A 12,317-nucleotide genomic window follows, 5' to 3' on the forward strand; every position below is an offset into this window, starting at 1 on the left:
ATTTACTTTATGTTTTAATTGCAGCATTCTAAGATCCATGGGTGGAGATTTATCAAAACTTGTATAGAGGAAGAGTGGCGCCTATAGCAACCAATAGGATTATAAATTATAAAAAAAAGAGATCTGAGTGGTGCTCAGATTGTTCCTGTTCCTCTAAACAAGTTTAGATAAATCTCAAAGGAGGAGATTTATCAAAACCTGTACAGAGGAAAAGTTGCCCAGTTGCCCACAGCAACCAGATCAGATCACTTCTTTCATTTTGCAGAGGCCTTGTTTAAAATGAAAGAAGCAATCTGATTGGTTGCTATGGGCAACTGGGCAACTTTTCCGAAACTGGAGACGCAGCTCCTGCATAGAATGCGGGTGCTGCAGGGAGATTGCGGGGGGTCCCAGCGGCGGGCCCCCTGCAATCAGACATCTTATCCCCCTATCCTTTGGATAGGGGTTAAAATGTTTTTGCCCGGAATACCCCTTTAAAGCCAAGGATGGATGTAAAAAGAGAAGTCTTATTTTTAATATATATCCTTTCCAAATTTATTTATTCCCAGCTTTAGCTTCGAAAACTGCATAAAATAAATTAAATGCGGGAACTCAACCGCATAATAGTAATATATTAATATGCAAAAAGGGCTATCCAGGACCTACCCGCTCACCCAATCACTGACCACAGCAGTGTCCCACCTCTGACAGTGATTGGCAGGTCCTACTCTGCACCAACAGGAGTTGGGAATGTGATCTGTGAGTGACAGGGTATAGGCAATTATAGCTTTTCTTTTTTCCACACCTGCAGCATTACATCACTTTTTTTGGACCAAGGAATATACCTTACAGCTTCTTTACATTGCGCTGATAAGCTTTAATTCCTGATTATTTAAAGGGGTACTCCGGCCCTAGACATTTTATCCCCGATCCAAAGAATCTCTCCTGCAGCATCCACTTGTCATCAGCCTCACAGAGTCAAGAACGCTCCGTGTATGATGCAAGCCGCAATGCAAGCCTATGGGAGGGAGCGTGACGGCAACCATGCCCCCTCCCACAGACTTGCATTGAGGGGGCGGAGAGTGACATCACGAGGAGATGGAGCCGTGACATCACAATACTCCGACCCCTGTATCAGGAGTCATCAGACATGGAGCGATCTTGCATCAGGATATAGTAATATGTAACCAAAATTATGTACATACTATTTTTTGTACATTTCTCTCACATTCAAGTGATCAAACCACAAAAGACAAAGTACAACTCTCTTTGTATACATACTTTTTACTTTATACGCCTTGTCACAGAGATGGCATTTGTGAGGCCTGGCATCAGAGTGGTAAGCAATGTGGTCATGTAACTTCTTTAGAGTGGACAGCTCCTTTCCACATTGGTCACATTGGTAACATTTCTTGTCATGGTGGCTTGACTGGTGCAAAGATAGCTGGCAACTTAAGGGAGCAAGAAAAGTAACACTTTATAGAAGTGAATGAAGTATGTCACACTGTTACATGTTATGTCATGGACATACATTTAGTTATATATTTAGAGTAGCATGGTTTCATTTTACCATCGCCATCCAATATGTTATGTTGTGAAGAAAACCTCTCATTCCTAAAACACCGCTTTGTTACGCACTAGTTAATGAAAGCACAATAATACTACAAAGACTGGAAGTAAACTCACAATGACAACTTCATGCCAAGTACTACTTTGACCCACATGTTGATATGTGTTTTTCATATTTCTTGTTTAGTAGTTTACTGAGTGACTGACCTGTCTTAACCTGAACTCTAAATCAGTTGTCTCTCTCCTGCTGTCTGGGATGGGCAGAATAAGTAAAAACAAAATATAAAAAACATTACTTTACTCCCAGAACCCTTCTGCTTCTGTTCTGATGTTCACGGGATCCCCAAAGAATTTAAAGGGGTATTCCAGGAAAAAAATTATATTTATATATAATCTCAACTGGCTCCAGAAAGTTGAACAGATTTGTAAATTACTTATATTAAAAAATCTTAATCCTTCCAATAATTATCAGCTGCTGAAGTTGAGTTGTTCTTTTCTGTCTGACAACAGTGCTCTCTACTGACATCTCTACTTGTCTCGGGAACTGCAAAGAGTAGAAGAGGTTTGCTTATGGGGATTTGCTTCTACTCTGGACAGTTCCCAAGACAGGTGTCATCAGAGAGCACTTAGACAGAAAAGAACAACTCAACTAATGCAGCTCATACGTACTGAAAGGGTTAATATTTTTTCAATAGAAGAGATTTACAAATCTGTTTAACTTTCTGGAGCCAGTTGATTGAGGGGATGAGTAACACTTTTTAAAACAAAACCCCCCAAAAATTATCAAAATGTAATTGTAAATGTAATTTATACAGTTGCATGCTTTAGATTTTACTTCATGTAAGAAATGGCTGCAGCATTTTGTGTCATGAGAAAAAAAATGCAAAAAAAAAAAAAAACTGTCCAGATTTACTATGTCGTAAAGTGGTGTATTACAATGTGATCTGGTTTAAACAAACAAAAGTGCAAATTTCAATTAAAGGAGTACTCCGGTGAAAAACTTTTTTTTTTTTTTTAAATCAACTGGTGCCAGAAAGTTAAACAGATTTGTAAATTACTTCTATTAAAAAATCTTTACCCTTCCAGTACTTTTTAGCAGCTGTATACTACAGAGGAAATTCTTTTGTATTTGAATTTCATTTTTGTCTTGTCCACAGTGCTCTCTGCTGACACCTGATGCCCGTATCAGGAACTGTCCAGAGCAGCATAGGTTTGCTATGGGGATTTTCTGGACAGTTCCTGACACGGACAGAGATCTCAGTAGAGAGCACTGTGGACAAGAAAAAAAAAGAAATTCAAAAAGAAAAGAATTTCCTCTGAAGCTGGAAGGGTAAAGATTTTTTAATAGAAGTCATTAACAAATCTGTTTAACTTTCTGGCATCAGCTCATTTAGGAAAAAAAAAAATGTTTTCCACCGGAGTACCCCTTTAAATGAAATCTGCTCTTTTGTTTGTTTAAACCTGATCACATTGTAATACACCACTTTACGACATAGTAAATCTGGGACAGTTTTTTTCTAATGTTTTTCCTGGTGGTTTTTTTTTTCTGTACTTTTTTTTTCATGACACAAAATGCTTTTTCCACCGGAGTACCCCTTTAAGGCAGTACCAAGTTACATATGGAAATGAAGTTGCGCAAAAATCCTTAGAGACTTACTAATATATGCAAGAGTCCCTAACTACCTTTTTTTTATTTTCTCTCCACCTAAGGGCTGTTTTTGGAGAACTAATTGTATTTTGCAATGACATCCATCATGTTACCATAAAATATACGGCAAAAGAGAAAAATGAATTTATAAATAAATAATGCAATTTAGCAAATTGGGGAAGGGGGTGGGGGTGGTACCATCCCCTAACCAGAAAAATGGACATGCAATCTGTGTTCCTCAGGTTGGTACTATTACAAAGATACCCCATTTGTAAAGTTGTTGTCATGGTTTACTACTTAAAAAAATAAAACACTTAAAAAAATTAAATCAACATTTTCTGACCCCCAATAACTTTTTACTTTTACGAACCAGCATTGAGCTCATTTTTTGCACCATAATCTGTAGTTTCTTACAGGACCTATTTTAGAAATTGATAGGATTTTTTTTTATCCAATTTTTTTGTGACCAAAATACCACAATGCTGGCCTTTTTTTTTTTTTATTCTCCCATTAAGCAATTTGCGGTTTCATAAATGTTATGTCATTATGTTTTAATAGTTTGGATATTTTTGCACGTGGCAATACCAAATATGTTTTTTTTTGTTAACGTGTACCTGTCATCAACAAAAACTTTTTATAAAATGTAGATAATACCATTGATAGGGATGACCCTTATGTTTCTAATGACTGATCAATATATTAATATTAAAATGCCATTGCTGCTGAAAAAATATCTGTTCCCTTACCCTTTAACCCAGATACATCGGAATGCTAAATGCAAACATTTCATCTTATCGCTTTGCCTGTAGCTAAGACTAGAGATGGAGACTATGGATACAAGACGTCTAAACATTGGACTTTGTGGAAAGATGCTGAAATCTTAAGCTAAGAGGACTTGCAAGATAATGACTTAAGCTACGCCATGCTCAAATGACCAATCAGAATGTAATATGCTAATTGTGATGTCATAATTCACCCTCCTTTGTACAATGTAAATTTACTTCCTGTAATAAACAGAACTCCCCGGGGTACCGAGGAGGGAACCAATACCAACCTGGCCTGGTGTGAATTATCTTAGGTCGGAAATTAGTACAGCGGTAGTCACGCACAGATTAAGGCCGCACATTAACTAATCCTTAACACCATTATATGTATATTTGTAATATACATTGGTTAAAAAATATGTATATTTTTGTCCCTACAGCTATTGTTTGTGTGTCTCTATGAGGAGTCCAAATACAGGAACTGTGAGTGGACAAGCAGAGTTCTGTGCAGTGAGGCTCTATGACATGCCCCTGGCTCACACATGAGGATGATTGACAAGCCAGGAGCCTGCACAGAGCCCTGTATGTCCTGCCATCACTTCCTGTATTTGGACTTCTCATAGAGACAAACATGCAATAGCTGCAGAGACAGCATTTGTTCATCCAAAAATCTAGAAATTTTTTAACCAATGTATATTACAAATATACATATAATGTTATTATCTACATTTGTTGACAGGTATACTAACATTTTTTTATTTGAAAAATCCAAAAAGGAGGGTTATTTGAATTTTGGATTTATTTTTCATCATGAAGTGGATTTTTTTTCTATATATATTTAAAAAAAAATTGGAATTATGGGAGGAATGGATAACTTATTGTCCTTCTATGCAAACTTGCCTTTCTCTTTATTAATCTGGGGGAGGGGATGGTTTCCCTACTTTTCTGTGTGCTGAGATTCCCTGTTCGGCGACGGCCGATCCAGCTATTGATATGTACTTGTGCTATCCTTCATTTGTGTACGCTGCATTTCCTGTACAATATTTATTGAGTGCTGAGACTATATTGCCTCCTAGTTATAGGTTTTATATGTTTTCTTTGTTCTTATGTAATATTATGCCCGGCAGGGCACCATTGCCTTTTTGCTTTTGCCTTCTGTATCGCTACCATTACTCTTTTCAATAAAAGATTCTTGGTTTGACTGTTAAAAAAAATTTGGAAAAAAATGTGGAAACACAATTCATCCCTTAAACCACCAATGAAACACAGTGCTACAGTTAGAATAGCAGCCCTAGGATAAGTATACTTGTCCTGAGTTGTTATAAATGTATTTTTGAAATTAAAAAAAGGACCTAGAAAAACATTATAATGAAAAACTATAATACCAAATATAATAATTTTTCCTACACTAGTCTGTTGGGTTTTTTGACCACTTTTAGATTTGTGGGAAAAAAGGTTTCAATAATTACTCTGTTTTGTGAAAAAAAAACATGGACATGCCCTTTTTTATCAGGTTAAAAATACAATTTATGGGATTGTTTGGGTTTCTTGTACAGTGTAACAATTGGCTGAAATTGTGCCACAAAAGCTGACCATAAACTGTCAAGATGGGAATAGGCCACTGGCCCAGATTTATTAATATTGCCTGAAATTAGGGCTGGGCGGTATGGCCAAATATGTGTATCGCGGTATTTTTGTAACTTATGGGGATTCCACGGTATATAACGGTATTCCCCCCCCCCAAAAAAAAATTAATTATTAGCCCAGCGCTGCACTGTCCCCATCGGGGTACTACTCACGTCACCCGCAAGCGCTGCTCTCCTCATCCTGTTTGTTGCGGCCGCTGGCGCTGACACTCTATACTGTATCCCTATGCCCGGGCTGCAAATGGTAAACAAAATAAACTAACACATGTTCCTACGTTGGCCTTACACTGGGGACGTGAACGTCGGACAGCCGTCAGCCTATCACCGGCCGCAGCGATGTTCCGCATCGGCTGGTGATAGGCTGAGCCCACTGTCATGTAAGAAGCCGGTACCGGACCAACGGGAGGTGAGTTAAAGTTTATTTTGTTTATCTTTTGCAGCCCGGGCATAGGAATACAGTATAGAGAATGGTCTTCAACCTACAGACCTCCAGATGTTGCAAAACTACAACTCCCAGCATGGCCGGACGGCCAACGGCTGTCCGGGCATGCTGGGCGTTGTAGTTTCGCAACATCTGGAGGTTGAAGATCACTGGTATAGAGTGTCAGCGCCGGCGGCCGCAACAAACAGGAGGACGAGGAGGGCAGCGCTTGCGGGTGACATATGTGAGTAGTACCCCGATGGGGACAGCGCAGCGCTGGGCTAATAATTAATTGGGGGGGGGGGGGGGAGATAGAACAGCGCTCGTGGGTCACATATGATTAGGTCCCCGATGGGGACAGCGCAACGCTGGGCTAATAATTAATTGGGGGGCAGAACAGCCCTGCAGGTCACATATGATTAGTTCCCCGATGTGGGGACAGCGCAGCGCTGGGTTGATAACTCATTCATTCCCGAGGGGGAGGGGCCAAACCGGTATTCCGGTATGGGTTAAAATTCATATCGCGCAGCACAAAAATTTCGGTATTCGGTATGAACCGCTATACCGCCCAGCCCTACCTGAAATCAAAGGCAAATCTGTCTTTGCTCTAAGCAACCAATAACAGCTCAGCTTTCATAAGTTACTGGTAAAAAAAAAAAAAGGTGAACTGTGATTGGTTGCTATGTTTTTGTTTACTGCAGATTGATAATTCTGGGCCATGGTGTGAAACCATCCTAAATGCACAAGACGCTACAACAATTCCATAGCCAGGTCAACAACATTATCAATAATTCATGGCTCTCACCTGTAGTTGAACTGTTTATCACAAAAGCTGCACTGGAGAACATTTACTCCTGGATCATCCTGGTGATTTAGGAACTCTGGATATGTTAATAGTAATTCACATCTGTCACATTTGTGTACTACTTCAGCAAGGTTTTCGCTCTCCCCTACTCTTTCTATTACATTAGCATTCTCCAACCCAACTAAAGTAGAATAGATCTTAGGTTTGAGTGACTCTTCATGTAATCTCAAGTCAATCATGGGTTCTAAATTATCAGGTGTGTCAGGCTCATCACATAAATTGATGCAAATATCTGTTGCTGCGGCTTCATCATCTGCTTCTTCTGAGGAGTCATCATTGTGAATTGTTATAGGCACCTGTCTGGAATAACCAGTGGTTATAAAGGAGTTATCTGTGCAGTCATCCACGGAACTTTCTCTTCCCAACCTTCCACTATTTGAAAGTTGCTTCCTCATAAAGTATCCAGGTTTTCGAACAACATAAGTTTCTTTATAAAAAGTCGGCCTTTTCTGTATCTTTGCTTGGTCTTTTATCTGAGTCATGGTGTCAATCAGTCTTATATCCCCCTTATACAGACTGTTGTTGATATTCTGAAGGTTATCCTGTCGGCTTCTTTCAAGTCTTTGTTGACTCTCAAGTTCTCTCAACTCCTGATTCTGATTGGACACATCATAATCGTCAACATCTTCGATGAAGATTTCTTCCTTAGGACTATTGTTATGTGGACTGTTGGATACGTTGATCACTTGAACTGTGAGTGGGAGACTAACTTGCAACAGCCGAGCAGCCTGCATAAAGTCTTGCACATGACAGGTAGGAATTTTATATGTGTATATAAAATCTAGAAGATGACTAAAACCCTCCAAGCTAACATTGTCAAGAACTAAGAACTGCTGCTGCTCATTTCTGCTCAGTGCTGCATAGAAATACTCGCTACAAGCAGAAAGAACATTTTTATGGGCAAGAAATATTTTACCCTCAACCATCAAGGAAACATCACAAAAAAGGCCCATTGATTTCTGTTCATTTAATTTCTGGAGAATAGACCATCCATGTGCTTCTGGAGACATAGGATCCATCCTGTTTTGGCCGATTTCAAAATGATTAGTTAGAAGAACATGAATTGGTTATAATAGAAGCATCATTCCTATAAAAAAAAAAACAAATATTCACAATTTAGATATTTTTGTTATACAATCATTATTATAACAAAGGTTTATGTGAAATACGGTTTTATTACATTGTTAATGAACAGACAGGTTCACTCATCTGCTTATGTTTGAATAGATTTCCTGTTTTGGTACTTCTCAGTTGTTAAAGGGATATTCCAGTGAAAAACTATTTAAACAGATTTGTAAATTACTTCTATTAAAAAAGTAGAGTTGTTTTTATTCTGTCTAACTACAGTGCTGACACCTCTGTCTGTCTCAGGAACTGTCCAGAGTAGGAGCAAATCCCCATAGCAAACTTCTCTCTGGACAGTTCCTGAGACAGAGGTGTCAACAGAGAGCACTGTTGTCAGACAGAAAAGGACAATTCAACTTTAGCAGCTAAGTACTGGTAGGATTAAGATTTTTTAAATCTGAAATCTTTTAAAGATTTACAAATCTGTTTAACTTTCTGGAGCCAGTTGATATGAAAAAAATTGTTTTTCACCGGACTAACCCTTTAATATGTGTTCTTTTCTCTCTGTGCCAAAGCTTGCAATTATAATTTTGTTTGCTTACTCCTAAAATATTGTGGTCATTTTTGACATCATATCCAAAATACACATACAAAAATAAAAGGTTAACCTGTCAAATCGGTCAATTTATACTGAACATGGATTCTTTAATGGGTCCTTTAAACACATACAGAACAGTATAGGTCATAAATAGGGAGGACAGAGGAGAACTTAAGATATGACTGCTGTCATAACCTGAGAATCATTACTCTTTGTGGATAGTGAGTAAAGGCAAGTATTTGCAAAACCCTCCTAACATATTTGCAAATCACTTCAATTATCAAAAATATTCTTAACACCAGAAGAACAGTTCTAAAGTCTTGGCCACTAGGTGTCTCACTTCTATGCAATCAGCGGACCACTGTCACGCCCCCTCCCATAGACTTGCATGGCGGGGGGGTGATGTCACACAGGGGCGGAGTCGTGATGTCACCATACTCCGGCCCCGTGGTCGCCACCCGGCTGTTTGTGAGCTGGCACCGCAGCATGCAGAGTCGGAGAGGTTTGCTATGGGGATTTTCTCCCACTCTGGTCAGTTCCTAAAATTGACAGAGGTGTCAACAGAGAGCACTGTGGTCAGACAGAAAGGAAATTCAAAAAGAAAAGAACTTCCTGTGAATCATACAGCAGCTGATAAGTACTGGAAGGATTAAGATTTTTAAATAGAAGTAATTTACTTTTAACTTTCTGGCACTGGTTGATTTAAAAAAAATATTTTCCAGTGGAGTACCCATATAAGGGGTTAAATATAGCTTTCTCTGTATTTAAATTACATTCCAGGATATACTTGTCTTCAGATGAGCACGAAGGTCTAAATGTTATATAAAATTTTAGTAAAATTTAGAGTAAAAAAAACAAAAACTGCTTTGGAAAAAAACAAACAAAACCTGTAGTCAGCTGTAAGGCCATGTTCACGCATCTGGAATGTCCACATGGAAAATCTCTGGAGACTGTGGGCGCAGGCAATAAAATCGCACAGAAGTGTGCTGTCTCAGACGGCTACAGTGGGGCAAAAAGTATTTAGCCAGCCACCAATTGTGCAAGTTCTCCCCACTTAACCCCTTAAGGACGCAGGACGTAAATGTACGTCCTGGTGAGGTGGTACTTAACGCACCAGGACGTACATTTACGTCCTAAGCATAACCGCGGGCATCGGAGCGATGCCCGTGTCATGCGCGGCTGATCCCGGCTGCTGATCGCAGCCAGGGACCCGCCGGCAATGGCCGACGCCCGCGATCTCGCGGGCGTCCGCCATTAACCCCTCAGGTGCCGGGATCAATACAGATCCCGGCATCTGCGGCAGTTCGCCATTTAAATGAACGATCGGATCGCCCGCTGCTGCGGGGATCCGATCATTCATAACGCCGCACGGAGGTCCCCTCTCCTTCCTCCGTGCGGCTCCCGGCGTCTCCTGCTCTGGTCTGTGATCGAGCAGACCAGAGCAGAAGATCGCCGATAATACTGATCTGTTCTATGTCCTATACATAGAACAGATCAGTATTAGCAATCATGGTATTGCTATGAATAGTCCCCTATGGGGACTATTCAAGTGTAAAAAAAAATGTAAAAAAATGTAAAAGTAAAAGTAAAAAAAAGTGAAAAATCCCCTCCCCCAATAAAAAAGTAAAACGTCCGTTTTTTCCTATTTTACCCCCAAAAAGCGTAAAAAACATTTTTTATAGACATATTTGGTATCGCCGCGTGCGTAAATGTCCAAACTATTAAAATAAAATGTTAATGATCCCGTACGGTGAACGGCGTGAACGGAAAAAAATTTAAAAAAAGGCCAAAATTCCTACTTTTTTAATACATTTTATTAAAAAAAAAAAATTATAAAAAATGTATTAAAAGTTTTTTATATGCAAATGTGGTATCAAAAACTGATCATGGCGCAAAAAATGAGCCCCCATACCGCCACTTATACGGAAAAATAAAAAAGTTAGAGTTCATCAAAATAAAGGGATTATAAACGTACTAATTTGGTTAAAAAGTTTGTGATTTTTTTTAAGCGCAACAATAATATAAAAGTATATAATAATGGGTATCATTTTAATCGTATTGACCCTCAGAATAAAGAACACATGTCATTTTTACCATAAATTGTACGGCGTGAAAACAAAACCTTCCAAAATTAGCAAAATTGCGTTTTTCGTTTTAATTTCCCCACAAAAATAGTGTTTTTTGGTTGCGCCATACATTTTATGATATAATGAGTGATGTCATTACAAAGGACAACTGGTCGCGCAAAAAACAAGCCCTCATACTAGTCTGTGGATGAAAATATAAAAGAGTTATGATTTTTAGAAGGTGAGGAGGAAAAAATGAAAACGTAAAAATTAAATTGTCTGAGTCCTTAAGGCCAAAATGGGCTGAGTCCTTAAGGGGTTAATGGAGTACCTTTCATCAAAATTTTTTTTTATGTTATAGCTCAATGTATATACACTGCTCAAAAAAATAAAGGGAACACTAAGATAACACATCCTAGATCTGAATGGATGAATTAAATAATCGTATGAAATACTTTGTATTTACATAGTTGAATGTGCTGACAACCAAATCCCACAAACATTATCAACGGAAATCAAATTGGAGGTCTGGATATGGAGTCACACTCAATCAAACCACATTACAGGCTGATCCAACTTTGATGTAATGTCCATAAAACAAGTAAAAAATGAGGCTCAGTAGTGTGTGTGGCCTCCACGTGCCCGTATGACCTCCCTACAATGCCTGGGCATGCTCCTGATGAGGTGGCGGATAGTCTCCTGAGGGATGTCCTCCCAGACCTGCACTAAAGCATCCGCCAACTCCTGGACAGTCTGTGGTGCAACGTGGCATTGGTGGATGGAGACATGATGTCCCAGATGTGCTCAATCGGATTCAGGTCTGGGGAACAGACGGGCCAGTCCATAGCGTTAATTCCTTCCTTTTGCAGGAACTGCTGACACACTCCAGCCACATGAGGTCTAGCATTGTCTTGCATTAGGAGGAACCCAGGGCAAACCGCACCATGGGTCTGAGGATCTCATCTTGGTACCTAATGGCAGTCAGGCTACCCCAGGCAAGCACATGAAGGGCAGTGCAGCCCCCAAAGAAATGCCACCCCACACCATTAATGACCCACCGCCAAACCGGTCATGCTGGAGAATGTTGCAGGTGGCAGAACGTTCTCCACGGCATCTCCAGACTCTGTCACATCTGTCACATGTGCTCAGTGTGAACCTGCTTTCATGTCTGAAGAGCAAAGGGCGCCAGTTGCGAATTTGCCAATCTTGGTGTTCTCTGGCAAATGCCAAAGGCCCTGCATGGTGTTGGGCTGTAAGCACAACCCCCACCTGTAGACGACGGGCCCTCATACCACCCTCATGGAGTCTGTTTCTGACCGTATGAATGGACACATACATATTTGTGGCCTGCTGGAGGACATTTTGCAGGGCTCTAGCAGTGCTCCTCCTTCCTCCTGCTGCTGGGTTGCTGCCCTCTTATAGCCTCTTCCAGATCTCCTGATGTACTGGCCTGTCTCCTGGTAGCGCCTCCATGCTCTGGACACTACACCATACCTACTGTGAAGCATGGGGGTGGAAACATCATGCTTTGGGGCTGTTTTTATGCTAAGGGACCAGGACGACTGATTTGTGTGAAGGAAAGAATGAATGGGGCCATGTTATTGCCTACGGATTTATAATGGCACGTCCTAAAAGCTCCTGTAGATGTAATATGGAGGTGTCACAATAAATTTCTTCATATAGTGTATCTTTCAGC

At 40.0% G+C, this 12,317-nt stretch overlaps 1 protein-coding gene across 8 annotated transcripts in view; it reads right to left on the minus strand.

The window, feature by feature from the left end:
* Positions 1–12,317, minus strand: part of LOC130272159 (zinc finger and BTB domain-containing protein 49-like) — a 58,056-nt gene that overhangs the window by 30,259 nt on the left and 15,480 nt on the right. For all 8 annotated transcript variants that reach the window (XM_056518294.1, XM_056518301.1, XM_056518295.1 and 5 more), the window contains 2 exons: positions 6,833–7,979; positions 1,261–1,430 (listed from right to left, as the gene is read on the minus strand). In XM_056518294.1, the coding sequence (XP_056374269.1) occupies positions 1,261–1,430; positions 6,833–7,911 (1,249 nt within the window). In that variant the 5' untranslated portion in view covers positions 7,912–7,979. The remainder of the gene's footprint in view (positions 1–1,260; positions 1,431–6,832; positions 7,980–12,317) is intronic.

The sequence above is a fragment of the Hyla sarda genome, chromosome 1 (genome assembly GCF_029499605.1).
Source record: "Hyla sarda isolate aHylSar1 chromosome 1, aHylSar1.hap1, whole genome shotgun sequence".
NCBI classification, from domain to species: domain Eukaryota; kingdom Metazoa; phylum Chordata; class Amphibia; order Anura; family Hylidae; genus Hyla; species Hyla sarda.